General features: G+C 35.7%; 1 protein-coding gene across 1 annotated transcript; it reads left to right on the forward strand.

Moving 5' to 3' along the window:
- On the forward strand, positions 1–27,790 carry LOC127933779 (hepatocyte growth factor). The gene is made up of 18 exons (XM_052530740.1): positions 1–275; positions 3,078–3,234; positions 3,777–3,889; positions 5,626–5,740; positions 7,767–7,909; positions 9,786–9,906; positions 11,568–11,686; positions 13,383–13,548; positions 14,202–14,335; positions 15,996–16,089; positions 17,548–17,684; positions 18,994–19,026; positions 19,203–19,308; positions 21,960–22,034; positions 22,774–22,923; positions 23,020–23,126; positions 23,635–23,777; positions 24,434–27,790. The coding sequence occupies exons 1-18, from the start codon at positions 227–229 to the stop codon at positions 24,614–24,616; spliced, it is 2,145 nt and encodes a 714-aa protein (XP_052386700.1). The 5' UTR covers positions 1–226; the 3' UTR covers positions 24,617–27,790.
- The last annotated feature ends 95 nt before the right edge of the window (positions 27,791–27,885 follow it).

A 27,885-nucleotide genomic window follows, 5' to 3' on the forward strand; every position in this document is an offset into this window, starting at 1 on the left:
AATGGGCTGAGAGAAAGGGGAGGGAGCGCGTGAGGTAGTCTCTCAGCTCGCGCTCATCTTCAGTCAGTCCATCGCGCGCTTGCTCACTGTCCGCTCGAGCACCGTTACAACCGCGCTGCTGTCATACTTCAGTCTTACAAGTAGTCTCAGTCAAAGCGTGAAAACGCCAAGACTTCTGACGTCTCATTTTTATTTTTGGGGGTCACGTAAAACTATCCAAAACAACATGTGGATTTACAAAATTTTGCTCTGTGTGGCCGTTTTGGTTTACTCAGGTAAGTTTTGTTTTTCCTCAGTATCTTCTTATTTTGTATCATGTATCATGTTCATGTTTTACCTTAATAACTGTTTCATGTTTTACAGTTATAACAATAACTGTAGTAAATGTGTTTTAAATGTGTAATAATCTGTGGTTACCATGGTTAATTTTTTTTTTTTTTATAACAGTGTTCTGGAGATAAGCTCTATCTCTGCGCGAGTTTACCTGATGCTATTTTTGGGTCATTACTAATGGTGCCTGTGGGATTAGAAAAATTAACTAATAAGTATCTTTTTTGTTTGTTTGTTTGTTTTTTGTTTGTTTACTTATATTTACACATAGAAACATTTTAATAAATTAGGGCTGAGTCTGAGATAAATGTCCACCTTGTAATGGACAAATAAACAACAGCCTAATATACTATTGATGCAACCTTCTGTCTAATTTTTGGGTGTATCAATAGGTTTTAAATGCAACATTGTTATTCATAAAATGTGTTATTTCATGTGCTTACTTCTTAAAAATCACTGTTTACTTTTAAGCTACAGATTGATTATTTACAAATTATTTCATAATTGTGGATAATATTACTATAAGTTTAAGCAAACATGATATTTTTACAGCATTATCACTGTGAATGCACAGTGTATTCATAGGATAGTTAAAGTATGAATTAAATTAAAATTAACTGTTTTACATTGTTAGTGCACCTTACTAGTCTTGTGGTGAACAAATCATCCATGCAATTTAATAATAATAATAATAATATATATATATATATATATATATATATATATATATATATATATATATATATATATTAAAGTACTCATAATTTCTAGTCAAAATCAGACATTTGCTTCACATTTTAAAATGGCATTCCTTTTCTGATGATGTCAGATTGACGGCTTGGGCTGGACATCTTTAACAACTTACTTCCAACATACTTCCAACTTACTTCCATATCTTCAGTCTGTTGTGACCTAGAGATGGTGAGGAGGTGTGCTAAAATAAAGCCCCACCCTCTTTTTTATCATTCCTTTTTCTTTTCCTTTTTTTTTTGTAACTCTGAAATGCCTCAAAATAATCTATAAAATTGTTCGCCTTTAATGTTTCTTTTATGTTTCTTATAAAATATGGCCTGTTGTCTTGTCTTGTTTTTTCACTAATACTGTGATCTGCAGAGTGATGCAAACCTTAAACATGTTGCTGGACTGTAATATATATCAGCACTATTGGAACGTCCCTCAGCCAATCAAATTTGAAGACCAGTGCTAACTATACTCTTAAGGATTGTTTTACATACAATTTATCCTCAGATTAAACACTATTATTTTCCATCATTATTAATCTCTTAAATTAGTATTGTTATTTTTTTTAAAATCTATTTTAAAACTATTGAAATACATTGAATATGCCAACAAATAGAAGTTCATGACTCAAATTACACATGTATCAAAAGCATCACAGTTCCCAAACATTGTATTACGTTTCACTGCGGAAAACTCCACAGTTGTTGACATTCATGGTGAGTGGGCTGTTTCTTCGCAAAACATCTGGATAAATGAGTCACGACAGTGTGCATGGAGCTGAAGGGAGAGATGAAGTATTGGCGTGTGGCACTCTGAAACTCTTTCTTTTGAAATCAGAACCGCTTTATTGCGCAGATCCTATTAATTATTCTGTGTTTAGTCATTATGTTTCTAATCTGCAGTACATCTGTGACATTGAAGGATCAATGTGGCCTATTGCTTGCGCAACGTTTAGATCAGTTCAGTTTTTATTGATTTTAGAGTATATATTCTGTATAATGGGGAGTAAAAATCCTTTGTTCAACGATACAGAGTCATGTAGATGTTCAGAAAACCTAGCTAAATGTGAATTTTGCATATGTTAGGATAAAAAGGCTTATATCATGTGAGCTTTCCGTCCATGTGCTTGACAGATAGTTCTCATGACATGGATGTGCTTGGATGGTGAATTGAGAAGGTTTGGTGTCGCACACTAGGATCAAAGCCAGATTTCTTTTGTTTCAAGTATTCTACCCAACCTTTAACTGACTTGTCAATTCGTGACCTTACTAGTAGGTTTTGGGGCAACTAGGATCTTTGTAAGTGTGATGTTTTAGCTGAGTTGCATTTAAAGATAGATGCAGTTTTAAATAACTGAGATTTGTGTCATGATAACATTCAACAGCCTGGTAAAACTGACTAAAGGTTTAGTTTGACCAGGGCCTTGTGGAGTTGATTCCACCTAATGACAGAGTGTTTCCTAAAAATGATAGTTCACCCTAAAATGAAGATTTTCATCATTTACTCATCATCATGTCTGTCCAAATCTCTATGACGTTCTTCTTCTAAGTAACTCAAAAGAGGATATTCGGAAAATATGTGTTTATTTTCTGTTTACACAAGGAAAGTCATGAAACGTTCTTGAAAATATCTCCTGTGATCAGGAGAAGAAAGAAATGCATACAGCTTTAAAGCGACATGAGAATGATTAAATGATAAAATGATAAAATATTCATTCTTTAACATAGGCTGGTTATCTAGGCATCCAGCTGTTAAGTTTATTATGAAATTGTGTAGTTTTGCACATCCTCATTATGATCTAAGCAGGTTGTTGAAATACAATTTCATCATCTTAGTTCCTTTTATTGCTCCATATTTAATATTCTGTTTTATATTCTCTCCTATGAGGCTTATCATCAGCCTTTACTGATTAAGAGGAAGAAAATTATGTACCATCTGTCATGAAACACATGTTTGGATTCGACTAGAGATTCTGCCCATCCTAACACGTGTGTTCTGTGTGGCAGAAACTAAGAGGCATGCCCTACAAGACTACCAGAAAACTGATGCCGTGCGCTTGGTCACACCCCCTGATGTGTCCTACATTTCCAAAACCCGCAAAATGAGTGTGGGAAAGTGTGCACGTCGCTGTAGCCGCAACAGGAATCTCCAGTTCACCTGCAGGTACAGAGGTTAAACCACAAAGACACTCCACCTTACACGTAATCCTAAACAGCCTGAAGTGTGTCTAAATAAAAGAAGTAAACCCCCAGTTTGCTCTTGGAAACTGGCTGCTTTTAAATAGAATTGGATTAGCGAATGGTCTACAACAGAGTGTGAGAGGAAGCAGCTGGAATCTCTTTCACCAGTGGAAATCGAAAATCAGCAGTCCAAGTATTTCCTATTTTGATGTTTCAGGTCGATGACCTCTGGTTACTTCTGCATAGAAAGAAAACGTAGCTCCTAGTAGATAGAATTTGCATGAGGTTGCATGACATTTAATCCTTAGCTCTTGCAATGTTTTAATTTTTAATTTTATTTTTGGAGGCATCACCTGACTTCAAAATACTAAAATCTGACAACGATAGCTTATGCTTTGCTTTACATGGGAATACTATCTACTGATGACATTAAATCATGACATTAAATATTTTTGTCACCATCCTTTTGTTTTTATTTGCTTTACTTAATTTAATAGGATTATCATGTGCCATATATCTTTACAGAGCATTCAACTTTGATCAGAAAACTACAAAGTGTCATTTATTCTCCTACGACAGCCTCACCATTGGTGTCCGCATGGAGAATGACTTCAACTTCGACCTATATGAGAAGAAAGGTACAAAAATACAAGATTTTCCACATAATGTACATTATTGTTGCTACTTTATGCCCCGCCTTTCTGAAACGCTTTGATTTTTACAAAGGTCATTGTTCTAAAAAGCGAGGTGTATGCTGATTGGCCAGCTATCCAGTGCATTGTGATTGGCTGAATACCTCAAGCATGTGACAGAAATGTTATGGTCCTTAACGTATTGTAATGCAGTCTCCCGACACAATGACACATCCAACAAAACCCATTACAAACGAGCCATTTTTTGCATCAAGTGGGGACATAATTACTGATTATGATGACTTATACTTTGTTTTTACGCATTGTGTTGCGTATCGTGCTGCGTTAACATAAAACCATGTCTGCATTTGTAATTAGAGAAATGACAAACAACAAGCGCTACTCTATACTGCTTAAAACTCACATTTGAATCATCAGTGGCAAATTCTTTTAATATAAAAAATGTACTTACAGGCTGTGGGTCAGAAGTGCCAGACTCTCCTTGCAAAGTTGGAATCACTCCACTTTATAGAACAGCCTTTGAGCACAGACCCATTGTTGGCTACTCTGCAGGTTCAGGAAACAGTCTTCCAAAAAGCGTCCACGGTGAAAGCCGATCTGGCGATCCACTGCGCGAAGTTGATGTATTTCCTCAGCGACCAGCACGGATCAGCTTTAGGCATGACGAAGTGGATATCATACTCTTTTGGAAGGCCAAACAAAGTAGTTTCACTTTCACAACGAAACACAGCGTCTGTGGATGCGGCGGCAACAACAATACTACAGCAAGAATAAAAGTTTTGCTTTATTTCTTTGCGGGAACATTTGGGCAGAAACAAATTGAAATCGAACCATATGACCCTCTTAAGCAAATATTAAAAGCTTACAATTTTTTTTTTTTTTTTAATTCAAGCACCACTCTTTTTCTATACCAGGTTTGAAAACTATGACACCATTTACAATCTTATTAACAGTGTTGGGGGTGACACATTACAAGTAATGCGAGTTATGTTATCAGATAATTTTTTTAAGTAACTAATAAAGTAACACATTACTTTTTAATTAACAAGACAATATCTGAGTTACTTTAATGCTAGATAGATAGATAGATAGATATATAGATAGATAGATAGATAGATAGATAGATAGATAGATAGATAGATAGATAGATAGATAGATAGATAGATAGATAGATAGATAGATAGATAGATAGATAGATTATGATCTGCCACTGATGGGTTTCATAATATGAAGATCTGTTCTCAAACCGTAGCCAAGAATTGGACTATTAAGGAGCAATTAAGTTTCAGTGTGAATAAATGTGAGATCAGTGTCCATGTGATGATGACACACTCATGCATACACATACCCGTTCTATCTATCCACAAAAAGGATGAGGGTGACACAGCAAAATGAGTTACGCAAGTCACTGGAAGTAAATACCCCACTGTTTGTCCCTTCTGTTTCTAAGAGTACTGCAAATTTTCTGAAGTCTAAAACACTTGACATTCTTAAGGCTTGACATTTATCAAATGTTTCTCAGCACTTGACATCACATGCTCTGATTTCTGTAGTCTTGACTATATGATTATAGAAATTACAGGAAGGTATAGGAGTGCATGGTTTGTCTTGAAAGTTTAGTATATTACAAAAAATCAATTTGGTGAGATTTTTGGTTTCAGAAAACGATTGTTGCACATAAAGATTGCATTACCTAAGGTGTTTCTATTATTATCCTTCAGACTTCATGAGAGAATGCATAATTGGCAATGGACTCAATTACAAAGGAAAGAGATCGGTGACCAGGAGTGGAGTCCAGTGCCAACTCTGGAATTCCAAAACGCCGCATGAACACAAGTAAGTGTGTTCATATTTACTCACCTCTTCATTTCCCATTCTTGGTTTTGTCTCTCTCTACAGGCAATTAAACTCAATTACCCTCTATGTGCATTTCTGTGGCTATCAAAAGTATTGTGGTGTGTAGATAGATATCAACATATATTTGGTATGATTTAGTATATTTATTTATGTACAGATTACGCTATTAGATAGCTAATGGCAAAACAGAATATATGAGTCGTGAAAATCTCCATTAGTTTCTAATGATGATGAATGCGCAGTTTAATGCGTGCTGTCTCACTGGCTTTGATTCGTTAGAGGGTTCTCGCTCTACAGTAAGCGTGACAGTAAGTGCAACTCGACGATTCTCCGAAGTGGAGCACCGACGGAGACAATTAGGTCAATGGCAGGAACACCAATGAGCGACCAGTACATTTTCAATCAATTACTTCTGTTCTTGCATTGCCAAAATAGGCCTTTGTTTACAATTATGTCAATGCATTAATAATGTATTGAAGGTTTACCCAAAATATAAATGTTTGTATACATTAACATAAAAGAATAAACATCAAGAAACCATATGGAGCCTGGAACAGATGTCATGTTTAGAGGCTTTGAGGGTTTTTCCATAAGTGGGAGTTTGACAGAAAGCAGCACAAAGCTAAGATAAGATTCCTAATGGAGAACTCGTCTTTGAGTTCATTACGGCTACGGGAATTCATTAGGGACACCACATGGTGCTTTCGATTTACTTCCTGTACTGCAAGTAATTACAATAGATCTGCTCTATCTGGCCTGTTTTTAAACATGTACAAAAGTTTTATGCATTTTTTTTTTATTATTCTGAAAATGTGATTACCTTACAGTGACCTTGAACCCATAATACCAACTTTCCCTCTCTAGATATTTCACTCTCTCTCTTTCCTCTTTCCCCTTCAACTCTTTTTATCTCTCTAATAGACATCAGTGCAGATTTAAAGCCAGCTTTTGATATGCTTGCCTCTGAAACATCACAGGCATGTTTTATCGGCTCAAAAAACCAATGGACCTTAACATTTTGAAATACCGCACAGGCCTGTAGGTCAGCTAATTTGTCACAGATTGCATTTTTATTTTTATTCATCAATCTTCATGAACTTGGTTGATTTGTGTTGTGAATGCCAAAGGCAACTACACAAAAGATAATTACCGTTTGGCTTAAGGCAATGATTAATTGTTTTACAAATATTTGCATGTCAAGGGTAAAATAGTTTTTGAACTATTTTATTTATTGTATTAAAACTTTTTTAATTCTATTACATTTTATAACATTTATAAAATATAACATTTATTTTAAAAGCGTTGCATTTCGGAATAAATGGTTTATTGGAAGAAAGAACTGTGTAGTCGTACAATGGCACTGGGAGTCAAAAACATTTGTTTTTGTGTGATACTGCTTTTATAACGTTTAAATAGCCAAAGTACAATGCTATTAAAGCATCAATGCTCATAATGAGTGTAGTCTGACTCAAGGACTGTGTAGTTTTTGACCTTCTCTGACCAAAGGCTTTACACTTCCCCGTTCGCTTGCCAAAATCATTATTTACCTACATTCATTAGTTTTTTTAAGACTCAACCTTTGTACTTTTTCTTTTTTTTAGTAAAAAGAAAAAAAGAAAAAAATTAAGATGCAACAATACCAGCTGCATTATTATTTAGAAGATATTGTTAGTCATGCCACTCTCATTAATGTAAATATAAATTATTGAGATCTCCTGTTGTACTTGGGTGGAAGTCAAAACTATGTCCTGTGACATCCAGTAATATTCTTTGTAAATGATTCTTAGTTCAGTTGTAGTATTGGATGCTACTGTAGTAAACAGCTAATAATTGCAAAGGATTTTTAACATCAATAAAAGAAAATTGACCCTTACTCTGCAGCTTAAAATGTCAAGTAATGTGTCAAAGATTAATTGTATGTTGTTCCAGAAATTTAGAGCAATTTTGTTTGGTTATGATTTATAAACATCACTTCTGTTTCATGTTTTTCTTTTCACTCTTTTAGTTTCTTACCCCAGAGGCACAAGCACAGAGATCTACAGGAGAATTTATGTCGTAATCCAGACAACACCACAACAGGTCCTTGGTGCTTTACCACAGACCCTAAAATACGCCACCAGGACTGCAGCATCCCACAATGCTCAGAGGGTGAGTTCAAGACCAGCTACTTTTTGTATTTTAATGTTCAGAATTATCATTATTCAGCTTTCAGTTATGTTTTTTGTGTTAACTTTTTCAGATTTTTGCAATAAACCAAACTGTTGATAGTAGTGGTCGACCGATATTGGCAATTTTCAAATATCGGCATTCATTTCAGAAACCTTGCAAACTTAGTGAAATCCAACTGTAAGATCTTGAATTAATCCAGCATGATCACGTGTTCTCTGTGTAACGGTTGGTCTGTGTGAATTGAATGCTTTAAACTTTTAATTCGTGAGCTGCGCTTTATGTATTTGCCCGCTGTCATATTCATGTCATTTTCACTGTGTGCTGTATGTACTGTACAATGAATGTTAGCTTGGCTTTAAAAAAAAAATATGATTCACAATGGACACAGACTTCCCTGAATATTGAGTGCCCTGTTGGTTACAGTCTTTACTTCCTTTTTAATTATATTTTTATAAAATATTCATTTATTTGTGAAAAATACTTTGTCATCTAAAGCATAAGTATATTTATTTTACACATTCATTTTTTAATCCATTGTCAAATGATTTCAAATTAATCAAAAAAAAAAAAAAAAAACAAACAAACAAAAAAAAAAAACAATATTTATCGGCTATCAGGCCCCCTGCTTTCCAAGGTAAGGCATTGGCTTTAAAAAAAAAAAAATCCTTTTTGGTCACTCAATAGTTGATAGCATGTACTTTAAGAATATGGAGCTATGAAATTAATGTGAATTCTATAAAGATAATTTGGTCTTTATGAGAAGATTTACTGAAATTTGAAAATCATTGAAAATCACAAAACAGTGTGGTGAAAATTCTGTATAAGGAGATTTCAAAAGTCTCCATTTATTCTCAATATACTGTTTTGGAGAAACAATTGTGATGTTAAAACATCACTTGTGATATCTATTTTCTGTTGAATTGAGGAATGTTAAATACGAGCCCTAAAGTTTCCATTGATTTTAAGCCTTTTAAAACACCTTTTCCATATCAATTGCTAATTTATTAGATTCAGTGCTTTATCTATTGAAGAAGAATGAAAGCGCTTGATTGTTCGGGTGACTGGGGATTTTCGTTAATAGGACATCACATTGAGTCGTATGCATAAAGGGGGTTTCTGAAGAGATAGCAATCAGGCCAACAAAGAGAGACTCTTGTCTATTCTAAGAGTTGCATGGTGAAATAAAGCTGGGAGGGTCTGCTAATAAATTAATCTCCCATAATCAGAAACACGCACAAAGACAAGGAAGTAAAATCATGCTTTCATGAGAGTGGCTGACATTAAAATCTGTTTCTACAACAGCAGTCTGCTCCTTATACTCTGTGTACTGTACAACTAATAACAGTATTTAGAGAGATGATTCTAGCTGAGGTGACCTCCATCTGCTGTGATATTTGGTTTGATCCTACAGTGACTAAGCTCTTTACTAAGTACTGTAATAATTGCATGTTGCTTTAACCTCTGTATGAAAATCGTATGAAATTTGGTAGGAGCTGCAACATACATTTGGGGTCAAAAGTAAGGCCTAATGGGTGGTACGTCTGCCTAGTAAATTGAAGCGGAAGATTATTTATTTTTAGAATATCTAGGGGTCACATGTGGCTCCGTAATTGCTTGTCTTCTTGAAAAATGCGATTGCAATCCCTGCAGTCATTAATCGTTAGTGATTAGCCTATGCGTATCAAATATGTGCACTAATTTACTACCAGCATTCTGCCACAGTTACAATCTTCTAACCGTTTAACGGTTGAACCCTGTTGAGTCATCCTCTACGTGCATGGTAATGTTGCTCAGCTGGAATCTTTTGGGCCTCGTCCTGATTAACATTCTTACCAGGCATGTTCCTTATCCATAGTGGAATGCATGACGTGTAATGGAGAAAGTTACCGTGGACCAATGGACCACACCAAGAGCGGTCGGGAATGCCAGCGCTGGGACCTTGAGGAACCACATAAACACCTTTTCCATCCTAAAAGGTATGAGACCCACCAGAAAAATGCTAACAGTAAGGGACAACATCGAACATCAGAAAAACTTCAGGTCCGGATTTTCAGTCAATATGAGAGGCTTGGCCAATTTGGCATACTTACAAAAATGCAAATCTCTTGTTCACCTGTTGGATACTATTGATCATATCTCAGATCATGTGGCTTGTTGCAAAAAGGTGTGCTGTTACTTTTCTAAGTGATGAAAGTTATTAAAGCTGGGGTCATGAGTGGATCATTGGCCTCATGTCATTTAATGTTAATTGTGAAAAAAACAACTCAGCTATGCTTTAATCTGTCTGAAACCACAATTTGAGCAGGCATCTTAAAGTGATGGCCAACAGCAGATATGAAAAATTGCACTTTGTTTTGGAAAACTATCATCTGTTTGGACCATGTTCATATTGGACAAAAAAAGTTCTAAATTTCCTTGCACATATTTACGCAATTACACAAGTATTTTGAGGAAAATAACAACTGAAATAGTTGACCACATTGTTACCTGATGTACATGCACTTTCCATTCAGTAAATGGAATTTTCATTTTGCATGACATTCCCAGTGACCCAGTTACATCTTTCCTATTTCTGGGAAACAACAATATCATTAATCTTGAAATAAATGTCAGTTTGTTTGAATACTCTCCCTCAAGAGTCTCTAAATAATCAAAGTGTTTTCTTTTTTTTTTTAAATGTCAGATTGCATTCAGGGTAAATGATCCGGGCCTAATCCGGGATGGCATTTGTGAGCAACTTTTTAAAATATTTGAAAAATCAATAGATTTTTTTCCACTTGACCTCATGGGAACTGTGTCATGCCCCCGTTTGATATAAATCACTAAATCAAATGACTGCTTTGTGTGAACCCAGTCTTTTTTATTATTATTTTTCAGAAGTGCAAGCAACTATGAAAACCCATTGAACATAACAAGACAGAAGCTCTTTTTCCTTTCATGACAAGTCTGCCACAAAAAGTGTCAGTTTGTATTGTAAATACAACATTACTATTTTAATCAATCAGATATTCATTTCAAATTGACTAAGTTATATATATATATATATATATATATATATATATAAATGTATTAATATAAGTGTCAGCCAATATACACTACTGTTGAATATTTGATGTAAAGAAGTCCCCTGCAAGGCTACATTTATTTTTGTGATATTGTGAAATATTTGTACAAAAATAACTGTATTCTGTTTTAATATATGTAAGTGTAATATACAGTATTCCTATGATGACAAAGCTGAATTTTCAGCAGTCATTACTCCAGTCTTCAGTGTCACATGATCTTTCAGAAACCTTTCTAATATGCTGATTAAGTGCTCATGATTTTTTGGTGAACAGAAAGTTTAAAAGAACAGCATTCACTGAAAATAAATATTTTGTAACATCATAAATGTACATAACATTCTGTCACTTTTGATCGCTGTATAACTATGAGACTTTGCATTTGTGCAGAGCAATTGGCTTCTGTTTTGTGCGCTTTGCCTAAAAGGTCCTGTTGTACCAGTAGCAGAAAGCATGTAACGTGTTTTCTGGAGGTTATTAGAATTTTATCCTGCCTATAAATCAAAGCTTCCGCAGAACTGGGATAGTTGATATGTGGTGTGTTAAGCGTGTTCATTTTGCCCCTCCTATGACAGGTACCCCGATAAAGGTCTAAAGGACAACTACTGCAGGAACCCAGACGGGCGCCAGAGACCCTGGTGTTTCACCACCGATCCAAGCACTCCATGGGAATACTGTAACATCAAACAGTGTGGTGAGTGTGCGAGTCTGTGTCTTATATGTAAGATGAAGAGACAGAGAGAAGAACAAAAAGAAGCCAGGGAAAAATTGAATTAAAAGAGACAGAGTTTGCCAAATTTACAACTTCCTCTTCCTGTAGCAAAGGCTCCCCTCTCGTTTGGGACCCTCACAGGAATGTTGTTTGTAACCGGGAGAAGAGAAAGAGGAGGGTCCACTTATAAAACTCTCTGTCCTCTCTTTCTCTTTCCTCGCTCTTGCCCCATCTTTATGGTAACGTGCCTCTGTGTTTATTTTTCCTCATCAGCGCAGTAGAGCATTGGCTTATCTGCACAAGAGAAATGTGCTTGAGTTTCAAGTGCTATGTAAACCTTCCATACTAAAGACAAAACGCATGTGGGTTAAGTCACTCAAACACACAAGCTTACAAGTGCCCAAAATGCTATTATTATAATGACCCCACCCCCGCGCTGCGTTCGTTTATTTTCATTAGTGAGGCGACGGCATGTTGGTTCAAGTGGGAAATGTAGTATAAACTCAGGCGTCCGACACTCACGCTCTTCACCGTTCTAGACTGAGCAACGGGGGTCGCATTTGCTACTTGGCAAGTGCAAGTTGTAACTTTGAGCAAAACCCTGGGATGGATACTCAAAGATCACCGTAATGGTAAGAACTTTTCGCCACACTCTTCGCTGTTTGGCAGAACACAGCTTTTTTTCAAACACCTCGGCATCTCAATAAGCAGCAAAACAGACTTTACCTATCTATGTCTCACGCGTCCCACCTATGGAAATCACCATAGGTGCATCTGCTTTTACAAGACATGGCTTTCATCCACTAGCAGAAGGAACGTTGTCCTTAACAAGACTATTTGATCCTCCATAAACCTAAACACGCTCTTAAAAATATACAGTGCGTGCGCTGCAGTAAACAAAGTGCCTCATTGTTTCCAATTGCTTGACCTTCGCATTTGTCTTCATGATGCTACGCTCCACTGCCTTAACGCAGCAAAAAATGCTAACCAAACATTGTATGAATATAATCCTAGCTAACAGAGAATGTTGTCTGGACTTTGGCTAATGTTCTGTTAAGGTTCTCTCTAAGTTATGAATAAAAGTTTCAGAAATGAAACATTTAGAAATAATGTTTTCATAACTTCATTGGAACTTTATCAAAATGTTCTTAAAATTTTTTTTTTTTTGTTAGCTAGGATAAAATCCACTGTACAACTATTCATATTATCAGTGTATTGGATGCATTTGAGAGTTTGACTTCAGGTTTTATTAGCAGGACTTGGCCTAAATACCCATACTGCCAGCCTCATTATTAGCAGACTGAAGCACTATCAGTTTATTGGAGGTAAACATAATAACTGTGTCTCCAATGAGCGTAATTTATTGCAATGAGATGCATGGGCAAAAACAATATATATCTGTTGTGCACTCATAAAACGCTTACGTTTGACCCTAAAAAAGCTCTGTAGGCTACTGTTTCAGCATTTGTCACAGACTTAGTGCCTGCTTTGACTCATTCAGGAAGCATTTCTCTCTGTTAAGCAGGATAAAGCTGTTGTTATTCCTCCCTCAGGCAGTGCGGTCTTACAGTTAATGGTGAATCTATGATTCAGCGTTCATCATGCCTAAGGAGTGATATTATGCTTCATTCTCTCACTCCCTTTGTCTTTCTGTTTATGTTTTTCACTATTTACTCAGATTCAGACAACGGTGGGGACACTGACAACACAACAACTTGTTTCCGTGGACGTGGAGAGGGTTATCGTGGAACGGTTGGCATCACCCCCGAGGGAGTGACCTGTCAGAGATGGGATGCGCAGTTTCCCCATCGACACTCTTATACTCCACAGAATTACCATTGCAAGTAAGAAAATGCTCCTGCAACATATGCATTAAGTATTCATGTACAGTTGCAATATGTGTCGACTGGACTTAGACTTGATTCGTGCACATGTACAGAAAAACTTTGATGTTCTTTTTATTGACCTTCATCATACACCAACATTTCTTTCTGTTAGAATATTCTGTTAGAATATAAGAAATTAGGTTGATCGTGGAAAGCGGATGTATTATTATTATTTTTTTATTATGACAGAAAACTAATAAATGGCTGATATTAAACATGATTTAAACACAATTGATACAGTTTATTCCATGTTGTTTAAATATAGAATAGAGAGAAAAAAAACATAAACATTATATTTAAACTCAATTTTAAGATGAACATGCAAAATAAAATATCCAATACAGACCAATACATATATCCATTACCAACGTAAATACAAATACAATTCAAAATTGTTTTATATATTTAACCACTTATGATATATTTTGAAAAAATACACAATCACCTCGTATGCTGATTCTTTTCTGTCACAGAAAAATCTAACCTGAATATTACATGTCATCAAACCTGTAGTTTTTAAGATCAAGCTCAGTCTGTTCAGCATTTTGCTCTGTAACACTAACATGTGTGATGTGTGTTTATACGATTAAATGTAAGCATCTACACTGCAGGGATCTCCGGGAGAACTACTGTAGGAATCCTGATGGTAGTCCTCTCCCATGGTGCTTTACGACTGACCCCTATGTACCTGTGGCATTCTGCTCCAACATTCCTCGCTGTGGTTTTGCACCACCTGAACATGAAGGTAAGAGTCATTTATAGTGCATTTGCCTCATATTTATTATATTAAGTTTGTTGTTACTGTTGCATACTGTTTTTTTTTTTTTTTTTTAATATCACTCATGTTGTAAAAGGAGCATGGCTGCTGTAGCTTATTGGTAGAGTATTTCAAGCCAGTCATTGTCACCGTGCCCTTGACCGGAGACATTTAACCCATGAATTGCTCCTGAAGTACTATGACATGTCTGACCTCTGCCTAGATGTGTATTTCAGTCCTGTGAGTTATGCAAGAGTGAAAATTCCAGTACGCCAGGCGAGACAGTAACCATAAACACTTATTTGCTTTTCAGAAACATGTTTATAATCTACTAGCTTGATCTTGTTTTCCATGATGTTATCGCTGGCGTTCTTCCAATTGTGTCCCTCTGGCTGGGTAAAATAAGAAGGCTATAACTTTTGAAGTAGTGCCTTCTTTGCATATCAAAACGACCCTCAAAAAAACATCTTTGCCTTTGTTCTTATTAATCCTCCCCAGCAAGACATAATATCTATATAATTTATTTTCATTTTGCTCAAGAATGTCGTAGCACTTTCTCCCTCCCTTTCTCTCTCTTTCATTTGCTCTTTCTTGGCTGTCTTGGCATCGGTATATGGTGGTCCCTGTAGTCCGATCTCTATGGCCACTAATGGGGGCTCTTTGAAACATGTGCAGGGAGCAGGATCTGTGGTGTGGGAATGAGACAGCATGAGTCAAGCATTAATCACTGCTGACAGCTTCATGTGACTGGCAGGGCCCAGGAGACGCTTCATAGAAGGACTCGCACAAGCGCTGATGTTAAGATCGATTTAGCCGGTGTTCCAATTGAGGCCACTGGGATGATCGTTCAACTATTGTTGTGCGCTGGGAGCCCTGCTGTGTTTCCATAAGCAGTATGTTTCCACAAACCTGCTGTGTTTCTTTAAGCACTTTGACTTGCAGAGTTTGATAATAATTTTGAGGCATTTAGGATAACAGCATTGATTAAAAGCAAAGCTTTAATTGGAATCATTAAAACATCTATATTTAATCATGTTGCATTGCATTTATCTTTTACTTTATGCATATATTCAGAGGTTACCAAGCATATTAGTGGGCTTAGTAGGTTTCGAAAATTTGAAATTAAACTTTGGCACAATACATTTTTTTTATCAAAAGTGCACCTAAAAAGTCTTATATACTGTAGGTTTTATTTTTTGTGTGTAATTGGTTTAGCCTATTTGTTTATTACTTCTTTCATTTTAAATGTATTTACCTTTTTTTAATTTTTCTTTTTCTTTTTGCCATGAAAATAGCCTTCTGCCGTGGACTAAAACAACAGAAAAAAAAAAAAAAACGTTGGCATGTTACTAATAAAAATAAAATAAAGTAAATTAAAATAAAATAAAAGAATTTAAAAATCAAATTAAGACCTCGGCATATATATATAATTATAATAATTATAATAAAAACAACAGAAGAGCATAACAAACTTACTAAAACTACAATTTAATTTTTTTAAATAAGTAATAGTATATTAAAAAATATGAATTACTAGCAGCTGGTTGAGGAAATTTTATGTTCCGTTTTACTATTATTGCACACCCACTTTCTAATATCTGCTTTAGTTTGAAGATGTAATGCTTTTTGTTTGGCTGTGTTGTTTCAGAGTGTTATACAGGCATTGGTGACAAATACAATGGAAAACGATCTAAAACACGCTCTGGCATCCCTTGTGCTCCATGGAATGATCACAGTGAAAGGTGAGAGTTGGCCATCCGTGTCTAGACTTCAAAATAAATGTATCTGCATATTAATTTGAGAGTTTTTTTTTTTTTTATCACTTCAGCTTTAAACTGAATAAATAACATGCTCATATTTACAGATAAGAAATTGATTGTTCATAGTCATTCAGTATGGGCAGATACATAGTTTTCTCTATGAATTTTCCATAATCTAGTATTAAGCAGAACCATCATTTATAGTGGTACAGTGCATAGATTCAGTCATGGACATTCACTCAGTTTCTATGGAAACCAAACTAGGTCCACATCTTGCTATGCAGGATCTCAAGGGCAATCTCATGATGCCTTTGTGCTGCTTTGGTTAGGTTCAATGGTCAAGCACAGAAAGTGTTTGTATATGTGTAAGCATATGGAGCTATCAAATATGCATTAACAGTTTTACGTTATGGTTTTGCCTGTGTTTAATGTGCATTGGCACATTATCAATGAGCACATGTGTAAGTCTCAGAGGAGACAAACAATTGTTTCCGCAAAAGGCCTGTGTTGTTTCTGCCATCCACACTCACCCTGAGATGTGTGGCGTTAAATAACTTCCCTTTTTTATGAACAAGTTCCAGGTCAAAGGTCGACCTTTCCAGAACCCCGGCAGCTCATTGATGCAGAGCTCAGGGATTGTCAGGTCGAGTTTGTCTTTGTTGAGAAAATAAGACCCTCGTGGTTTTCTGAGGAAGAAAAACACGTTTAAGTGCAGGACCACGTTTCTGGAGAGATCTAATTGATGGTAAACATGGAGCAGTTGGAGTGACTCAATTCCTTAAAAATTACAGACAGGCCAACCCAGCTGGAACAGGATTCTTAAGAGCCACCTTCTTACCCTTTTCCTCGCCCTAACCCTCCTCCATGAACACATCAAAGCCAATCAGCTCCTTTATTTGGCCCACAGCCTGTGAGCCACTATGTCCGGGTTCAAAGGTCACTGTCAGACAGGCATTAGGAAAAGATTGTTTACTTTGTATGAACCCTAGAGTAGCACGGCAAGAAAATCATCTGTGTCATGCATGTGCTCTTCATTGCAGCACTTTTGGTCTCTGGTGAACTTTTTGGAGAATCGTAGCATCTCTACATCTTCCTGAATCTGAGTGATAATGTGGAAAAGCTTGGGGAAACATGTCATGAGTAATGCACAAGCTAAATACTTCACCTTGCCTCCTGAGAAGAGCTGCACACATCTGGGGCTTATGAGAAGAAGCTGTTTCTTTGGATTCTTTTCTTAAATGGATTTAGATTTATGGATTTATTATTTTGTTACAGACACTGGATAAACTGTTTGATTAGTGTTAAACGACCCTGGATTTGCCTGAATGATACACCTAATTTGAATGTTTATATTAATAAGTTAATTTTCATTCATAGCACTCTGCTATTAAAGCTGCACATTTTCTGTGTTGTAATGATGAGATTTGTTTTTGTTCTCAGTAATGAAAGATATGTGGACTTGCTGATGGCTGAACAGGCGGGGAACTTCTGCAGAAACCCGGACAAGGACAAACACGGACCATGGTGTTATACCAACAGCTCATCCATCCCCTGGGACTACTGCTCTCTCAAACCCTGTGAGTGAACAGCATGCTGTCTGTGCTAACAATACAACCTGATTGAGACCTTTAGGTTCACGAAAAATGCTACGTGAAACATGAAGAGTCTAACACAAGCTGAGTATGGGGGTAAAGTAAACCACTAAAAGCAAAATAGTTAAATGCTAAAAAGATAATTCCTAAAATAGATACAAATTCTGTATTTTATTAATTTAGAATGAACTGTTACCATACAATAACCAGAAGTGTCTAGTTAGAGCAGAATATAGAAGTATAAAAAAGTAACTATAAAAAGTGTGAAAGGCTACTAAATATAATTAATATATATATTTTAGATATTTTTTTAATTAAACACTTTTCCAAGACACTTCATTTGTGACTACCAACCGTTGTAAATGTGCAAATAAGTAGATTTATTATGTTCATATTTGTTTAAACTTGTTATTTGTATTAAATTAGTTGAAACAGTTTGAGTCTAAAATGCAGCTGAACAATTAATTTAGAACTAAATTGTGAATTGAAATCACAAATGTCTCAATCGGTTAGACAACTAACCCAATTGTTTTCTATTTGAATATATTTTAAAATACAATTTATTCATGTGGTGGCAAAGCTGCATTCCAGTCATCACTGTCTTCAGAAATCATTTTAATATGCTGATTTGATGCTTAAGAAACATAATTATTTGATGAATAGAATTGAATATATATATATATATATATATATATATATATATATATATATATATATATATATATATATATATATATATATATATATATATATATATATTTGTTTTAAATTATAAATGTATTTACTATCACTTTTGATCAGTTTGTGTCTTAGCTGATACATGCATTTTTTTCTGTATAAAAAACCCATATATTTGACCATTATGTACCCACATATGCTTCCCTGTTGACTTATACTCTCATCATTGACACCGCAGGCTTGTGTTCAGCATGTAGGCCATGTGTTACGAATCTACATACGCACATCAATCACTCACACACACATGCACACACTTTCCACAGAGGTTTCAGTTTAATTAAAGAGTGTAAAGTCCAGGTGGCTTAGACTGTCAGCACTCAGCACTCCCTCTGTCTCACACACACTTGCATGTACAAGTTAAACTTCAGTGCTGGGCGGGTCTAACTGGTCCCACATGCTGGACCAAGACTAGTCCTATGCTAAAGACCTCACACACACTTTCACTCAAATTATACTCTAAACAGCCATCACTGGTGACCACATCTTTTTTTAATTTCTCATGCCTATTCATTGCTTAGAACAAAAATAAGTTCCTTTGTTTTTCCTTTCTTTTTAGGTGAGCCCTCACATAAAATTCTGCCACAAAAAGGTAATCACTTATTTCATGTATAGTTAAACTGTGCAGTTTTCCAACTGAGATTCTTTCGCTTCAGATTACCTAAGAACGATTGTTTCAAAAACACGTTTGTGCATTCGTGTGTTTTTCTGTATTCTGATAAACTTGTGTGTCACCCTTAATTTTGTCTTTTTTCGATCTGTTTTCAGATGTGGGTACAAAGACCTCATGTTTTGTTCACAAGCAGGTGAGAATCGTCGGTGGTGGGCCTGTCCGGATTGAAGAAGGCAGCTGGATGGTCAGCATACAGAGAGGGTAAGCCACTCGCAAAAAATGTAGGTAACATTGATAAATAATAGCATTATTAACAAACATTATTTGTGGTGCACTAAGAATCGGTACTTCAAGACTTACCCATGAGTAATTATTGAAAGATGAAGAAAAAAGAATGAACTACCAGTATGTCATTTTTGTAAGACTTCATTGACTATAATGCATATTTATAAGGAAAGTCCTGCTTTTAAATAATATTAATCAATGGTTTTAAAACAGAAATTTCATTAATTGGCATTTTTTTATATATGTATTATTATTATTATTATTATTACTACTACTACTTTTCATTATATATTATTTGTTTATTAAACATTTTAGTATTATTTTAGTAAATATATCAAACCGAAAGGGCTTTTTTTTGTATTGTTTTAAGAAAAATATTGTTAAATTATGGCATATAATAGGGATGTGACGAGATTTCATGGCACGAGACGATAATCCTAGCAAAACAATTAGCAGTTTACATAAGAGCTGCAAGATTAATTGTTTAAAGATGGCGATCTTGATTCAAACACCCATGCGATCTTATTCCTGAATGACAACGATTCAGCTATGTCTATTATGACTGTTTCACATCACGAGTGGCAGTGGAGCGTGAGAAGCACATTTTGTTAATTAATCATTCATGCTGCAGGTGATCCAGAGAGAGCAACACAAACAGTCTTTTCAACCACACATCATTATTTCTGTGTTACAGACATTTAGATAACAGAAGGATTGGGGTTAAAGTTTAGATTATGGTTTTAAACACTAATTATATATCAGAGTAGTGATCAAAACTTAAGTATCTTAACACGTGTATGTATTGTAATGCAATATCCTCTTCCTACTGCCGTTTAAAAAAAGTTTTTGTCATTGAATCGTTCATTTAACAGATTCTAATTGAGAAACAGGTCTTTATGAATTGAGACACTGACTCCATGATTTAATTTTGTTTTTTTTCAAATGAATATTTTTTTTTAAAGGCAATGAACAATTTATCAAAACCACTAGTAAATTATGTTATTTTGTTTAATTTTCCACTTTTTTTATTTATTTATTTTCTAATATTGAGAGAATCGTGATCTCCAATTTAAAGGCCTATATATATATATTATATAAACATGATTCTCAATTTATCCAGAATCTTGCAGCTCTAGTTTACATGTTCTTTATTGCTGCATATCATTTATTAAAATAGAAGTTTAATTTCATAAGTTGATTTCAAAATGCACCTACATTTTTTGCATTTTGTGTTTTTCAGTTGAATAAAAGAGTATTTTTTCCTATATATTTCACCATTGAAAATCTCACCTCGTGACTCATCTCGTCTCGTGGGATAAGTGTCTTGTCACATCCCTATATGGGTGATCCGATCACGATCCGCTGATTGTTAATGCGCATCTCGTCAGTAAAGCCGGTTCTCTAATCAGCGGTTAATTCCATCAGGTGCGTGATTTACTACACAGAGCCGTTGGTAACTGAGAAGATGCGCAAATCCACGTTCATTTTCAGCATTTATTGGCGCATCTTCTCAGTTAACAACGGCTCTGTGTAGTAACAGCTTGGAAGCTTAGTATTCTTGGAATTAACCGCTGATTAGAGAACCGGCTTTACTGATGAGATGCGCATAACAATCGGCCGATCATGATCGGAGCACCCCTTACACCCCTAGTATATAATTGTCTTTATTCACTGAAGTTTTTCTCTTATCATGATTATTTTATTATATCTACTACTCTTGAAATTGCCATGTACCTATTTTTCGGACTATAAATCGCATCAGCCCAAAAATATATCATGACGAGAAAAAAAACATATATAAGTCGCACTGGACTATACGTCGCATTTGTTTAGACACAAGAACCAAGAGAAAACATTACCGTCTACAGCCACGGGAGGGCGCTCTATGTTTTCAGGGGTAGACTACAGGAGCACTGAGCAGCAACTCTGGCAGCATAGAGCGCCCTCTCGCGGCTGTAGACGGCAATGTTTTCTCTTGGTTCAGGTCTCAGTTAATTTCTCTTGGTTCATTTCAAATTCATTTTGATAAAAAAGTTGCACCTAACTATAAGTCGCAGGACCAGCCAAACTATGAAAAAAAGTGTGACTTATAGTCCGGAAAATACTGTAAATATAATTTGCTGCTGATATGGCATTATTAAAAAAACAGCCAAACAAATATATAAATAAAAATAGTGCACTAATAAGTATCACTTTTTTATTTCTTTTTTTTTTTTTTTTTTTTATAAACCTCTAACCTCTTAAATAAAAAATGTTAGCATGCAACTCATCCTCCACCGAACTACTAAAAGGTATATGTTACTGACTTATTAACAGGTGATACTATTAAGTGTTGCCAATGTATTTAAAGGAAGTTACAGTAATTTTACAGGGTGTTTGTTTTTCCCAAATCTTTGTATCCACTTTATTTATATCAAGCAAGAAGTATACACATAATCTGTTTTCCTAATAAGTCCATGGCAGGGAGATTGTCTGTAAAATCCCCCCCCCCCCCCCAAAAAAAAATTGCAGTGATCCATGAAGTTGGGACAGCTCCTCAGAAGTAAAGCCCTGCGCTGTTATGTTTTATAATGTGAGAGAGTCATGTTGGAGATGCGTCAATGTCTCATGTCTCTCGGTCTCTTCAGGAGCACTCACTGGTGCGGAGGATCTCTGGTCAGGGAGGAGTGGGTGCTGACAGACAGACAGTGCTTCTCGTCATGGTAATTATCTCCATCCTTGCTGCACAGTCACCGTCGTGCCCTGGCCGTGACCTCTGGATTCTCAGGGTCACAGGGTCAATGATCCGCAAGCTTTCATGATTTGTCCTGTGCATGTAACCCAACAAATCAAAGCTGCGGATGCTTTTAGAACATGATGCATCTTATAGCATGAAACATCCATATATCAACATATCCACAAAAATAATTTATATTAAAGAGGTCATGTCATGAGGGATCAAATTGAGCTTGAACTTTTGAGATAAGAAGATTCATTTTCCTACGAAAACATACAGTAACATCCTTCCTACTCAAAAATGTATAAAATCAATGCTACAATAATTGCCTACTCTGAGCTTTTTCATTGCAAAGGGGCTGAAAACCTATTTTGGACTTGTAAACATTCAGTTTGCTAGTAAATTTAATGCACCTCATTATAAAACGCTGTTGGCAGGAAAGTTTAAAAAGACAACAGTTCTGTATCATTTTAAGCATCAGAGAAAGATTAGAAGATAGTCATAAAAAATAGAATAAATAAGCTATATCTCAATGCACATTCATAAAGGCTGTTGACGTGAGAGTTTTTAAGGCACAGTAGAGGAGGAGTACAAAAAGAGAAGACAATGGTTATAAAAAAACTTAATTATTGGGCTAAATAAATACATGCATACATTCATACATTATACAATATTTATGCCCAAAACTTGAAACCATATTTTTATGAAATGCTTTTTCACCGCAGTGTGCCTGACCTATCAGAATACAGAGTTTGGCTTGGTATATCCCATTTGAATGAGTCGGGTGACAATGACTTCCACAAACAGGAGAGGAGAATCTCGCATGTGATCTGTGGCCCGGAAGGCTCAAGTCTCGCTCTTCTCCGACTGACTCAGTAAGACCTGACGATAAATAAATGTGTATATTATTAATTTATTCCATGTCTGATCTTATTCCTTTGTTGATGATGACATGATCTTCTTTCTCACAGGCCTGCGCTCCCAAGAGAGCATGTGAGAGTCATTCAGCTGCCTGTGGCAGACTGCAGCATTCAGGAGAACACCATATGCTCCGTGTACGGCTGGGGTGAGACCAAAGGTGGGTTCAGTCATCAGAGACTCCCCAACACCTGACTGCTTTACAGGCACACAACATTGCTGCCTTGCTTCCAGTCTAATACAACAACCTCCCAGTGGCTTCAAATGACCATAAAGTTTGGTTTGTTTTATTAACAAAAATGCATTACCCAAATCTGGGTTCGGACTAAAGAACAGCATTTGAATATATTTTATAAATGGGGACAGGGTTGAAAATTAACCAGGGCTTAGGGAAAAAAAAAATACCAAAAGCAACAAAAAAGCTACAAATATTTAAAACATGAGTGCAAAAAAAGTTCTAACTCTGCTGTGAGGCAACATTTATAAACAGCTTCCAAAATAATTCATGTTGGAGATGAAAGCATTTTGGAAGCTTTTTGCGGTTTGGAATTACATAGCGTAACAGTGTGAAAGCAGGAGGGAAGGAGGGAAGGCACACAAATATGAGTTCACATTCAAGCAAATGTGCCAAATATAGTCTCTAATAAAGTATTTTATGGCTTTCTCAGGCACTGGACATGAGGGAACGTTGAAATGGGTAAATCTGCCCATAGTGAGCAATGAACGATGCCAGGAGCTTCACAAAGGTACTATTCCGATCACCAGTTCAAAACTGTGTGCTGGTGGCAGAAGGGATGAAGGAGTGTGTGAGGTGAGTTTATTCACTAGATTTACTCTCTGCAGAATGAGCTACCATTCAGAAGTTTGGGGTCAGTAATGAATAGTTTTCATTTCACTGCCAGTAGAGTATTTTAATAAAATAAAATAAAAAACCTATTCAGAATTAACATGATTCTTTTGAATGTTCTTTTAATTAAACAACCCTGGACAAAAGAAAAAAAAGAATCTTGGTTTTATACAAAAATAATAGGCAGCAAAATGTCAGTTATAACAATAAATGTTTATTGAGCAGCCAATCATCATACTAGAATGATTTCTGAAGAATCATGTGACACTGAAGACTGGAGTAATGATCCTGAAAATTCAGTTTTGTCATTACAGAAATACTTTTTTATATATTACATTTTAAAATATATTCAAATAGAAAACATTTTTGATCAAATAAATAAAGTTTTCGTGAGACATAAAAAAAATAAAAAATTTAAATCATACCTCAAACTTTTGAATGGTTCTTTATGTAAACGGCTACTTATTTAAATCACTGACATATTGAGACAAATGCCACCTTTTTATTATTATTTTGTTGAACTGAATCAAATTATAAAGGTTTTGGTTGAACTTTTACTTTTGTTAAACTTTAGATGTATTTCTAAATATTAATTTTAGTCCTTTTTTCCACTCTCACAGAAGGACTATGGCGGCCCTCTAGTATGCCAAGAGAGTAACAGTAAAGTAATTGTTGGCGTGAGCATAAACGGCAGAGGATGTGCCCGACACAACCGACCAGCCATTTTTGTGAACGTGGCCTTCTATACTGGATGGATTCATAAAGTATACAAACATTATCCAAACTCAGAAATAAACAACTGATGGAGAATAAGCAGGACTGAACATACGATCTGAGATATAAGAACAAAAATACAGAATCTCCATAAGTCTGACAGTTCATTTCTTGATTTTGGGTTCATCTGAACTACATCTTGTTAAAAAAAAACGTTTTTGGGAACTTTCCCAGCTTGGCCGTGAAACATATATTCAGAAACTACTCAAAGAGCTAGAACTGCGGCTGAAACTGTTCCTCTGTATTTAAGCAATTTGTTCAGCTAATAATGCCAGAACTGCAGAGCAAGGCGCTGGGAGACAGAGTCTCTAAAGGCTAAATTCACAACTAGCCATACGGAAAGATAAAGATTACTGGACTGAAGTGCGGACGGGCAGCCAGAATCTGTTTCAAGAATCAATAGCAATTCCTGGCCACCAACCAAAAACCTCAAGTCCTCGAAGAGAAATCTTGCTGCAGTACGTTACAAAGCATTCGTATGTACATTCAACCCACACATTACCCATCAAACTAACAATCTGTACTTCAGTTGGGATATTGGAATCAGACACTCAATCCAAGTTTGAGTCTGGATTCAGACCAGGACTTGATATATGGATACAAACTTCGATCCCAGCAGGAATCTGTTGTTCCTTTCTTTAAATGCGTTAAAGCTGACGTAAATATTTCGGCCGCTCTTCATTGAGAAAGAGGGTGTTATGATTATAAGTACTTGTTGATATAAAACCCTTATAAACAGTGTCATTCAAAAAGTCCCTCGATAAACGATTAGCTGTTAGCTGTTAGCATAGCGAAAATCTATGGGTAAGAGTATACACACAAGGCTTTTTTATTTGCGTTTATGCTCCTGATAATACTTGAAAACTCACATGAGAGAGGTCACTGTATCCCTCAGTAACACCTCCTCGTGTCGCCATTACAGATTCGTCAGCGTAGGTGTTTATATAGTCAAAGGTGTTTCCATCCATTTCCAGTGTTGATATTTAGTCCGCAAGCCTGAACGGAGATGACATGACCTGCTTGTAGTGACATGCGGCAAAAAAAATCATAGTTGTCATAACGTATCAGCATCTGAGGTTCCCATACACCATGTTTGGTTTAGAGCGGAATTCAGAGGAGGATTTGGAAATGTGTTTTGTAAATACTGTGGTCGTGGGAGTGGGGTACTCACTCCAAGTTCTTTCGTAGGTCTCATAGACCTTTATAAGATGTTGGCCTCCTCCATTCCAGTGTCGTTTTATGTCCACATTGGGTGGTTTTATATATTTGTAAATATATCTGTATTAATTCCAAATGCACATTTTGTCAGTGTATGCTAAGTGTTGTGAAAACCAAGAACGAGTGTGATATTTTATGTTCACTGAATTGTGCGTGTGTGTGTGTGTGTGTGTGAGAGAGTGTGTGTAATTCTGCAAAGATGCATTGAAGCCGAAATGTGCATCTCTGCAGGACAGAGAGCAAAGCGAGCGCACATCGGAATAAAGGAAATTTACAGATCATTTTAGCCGATTTTCAGATCAGAGCCGTTGTGAGATAAATCCGAGTGATTTTATCTCTTGTGTGGTCTTGGATCGCTCATTCCACGAGTGCTTCATTCTCTCGTGCTGGCCTGCCTCCAAAAACAATCAGCTTGGGAAATTACATCCAAAAATCATGTCGGCTTAAACAAATAGCTCTCTGAGTAATGACTCGTAAGTGTTTGTATTCCATCCACTCCCGATGCTAATTATGGTGGTAAAAATGAAGGATGAGTTTAATTTGTAAGTCCTGAGGCACAAGTCGTTATGTAAGGACGTTGTTGAACACATTGAGATTAGTGTTTCTAAAAAACAAGACAAGGCAAAAGAGCCCTTCAGTGGTACCTCATTTGGCTTTAACATTTATTGAAACAAATGTTTTTGTGTAGTAGTGTTTTTGGGGATTTTTTCTACTTTGGAACAACACGAAACCTGTGTTTAAGGAAACCTAGAAGATGCTGACTGATGAAGCGGCTTGTTCTGAACTTTTTTCTAAGATACATCGAGGGGCGAATTCATCTGCAGTATTTCGGTGCGAAACCTGCATCACATTCCTTAACCACCTGCAGTCCTGCTTAACCAGGCGATAACGTCACTGTCATTATTTTCAGTGCAAACATACCTACTTTATGCATATGCAAATTAGGCTCATTATGGAGTGTGAATTATTTAAACAACCTACCGATGTTTGCCTGCCGCAATTAACAGCCAGACACTGCAGTTAAATGTCATTTTATTTTCATTTCAAGAGATGCTTGTGTACATTTTCTGTTAAACATGGCAGTACAGATGTTGTTCCTTTTTGAAACTGGAGCTAAAACACATGGGGGGGGAATGCTTTGGTAAATCATAATCATGACATAAAAAGTCATATTTATAATAAATATATCATAATTATGAGATAGAATTTTGACATAAAAAGCCCAAATTATGAGACATTTGAGTCATATTTGACGTCGAATTTTTGAGATGACAGTTGAAAACAGTTTAATTTTATGAGATAAATCATTTTGACATAAAAAGTCGTAATTGTGAGATATAGTCATAATCATTTCAGGAAGTCATACTTCCATATTTCAGATCAAAAGTTGAAATTGGCAAAAAAAAAAAAAATGGAATTATGACTGAAAAAAATATGGTACACTGTAGTCATAATAATGAGATAAATGTAAAAAGTATGACAGTTTTGTCCTAATTATAGCTTTTGTCAGTTTCATTTAGTTATAACTTTTTTTTTCTTTTCTTTTTTTCAGATTGATATTAGAATTTTGACTTTTTAGGACATGATTTTGACTTTTCATCTCATAAATAGGACTTAATGTTTTTCCTTTTTAAATAATAAGTATGATTTACCAAAGCACCTTACACCTCATGTGGCATAAATGGGCTTCACAAGAGGCAGTTCATGCATGCAGAAAACAGCAACAACAGGTGCACTTCAACTCTGAATTCCCTCCCTTGTGTCTAAAAACGCCTGTGGTCCATCAGAGTTCATGTGTGTTTGCTTTTCTCTCTGATGTTTGTATGTGAGAAAGACGGCAGGTGAATGTATAGTGAGCTGCTACGGACAATGTAAAGTTGAAAAATGTTGTCTATGTACAGTGTGTTTATTGTCTCACCTATTCATGTACAGTAATATTCATATTCAATGTATTATTCACTTATTCAATCAACAGTATTTATCAACTTTGCCTGTGTTTGTCTTTATTTAAAAAAATAATATATATATATATATATATATATATATATATATATATATATATATATATATATATATATAT

The sequence above is a fragment of the Carassius gibelio genome, chromosome A18 (assembly GCF_023724105.1).
Source record: "Carassius gibelio isolate Cgi1373 ecotype wild population from Czech Republic chromosome A18, carGib1.2-hapl.c, whole genome shotgun sequence".
Lineage (NCBI taxonomy): Eukaryota > Metazoa > Chordata > Actinopteri > Cypriniformes > Cyprinidae > Carassius > Carassius gibelio.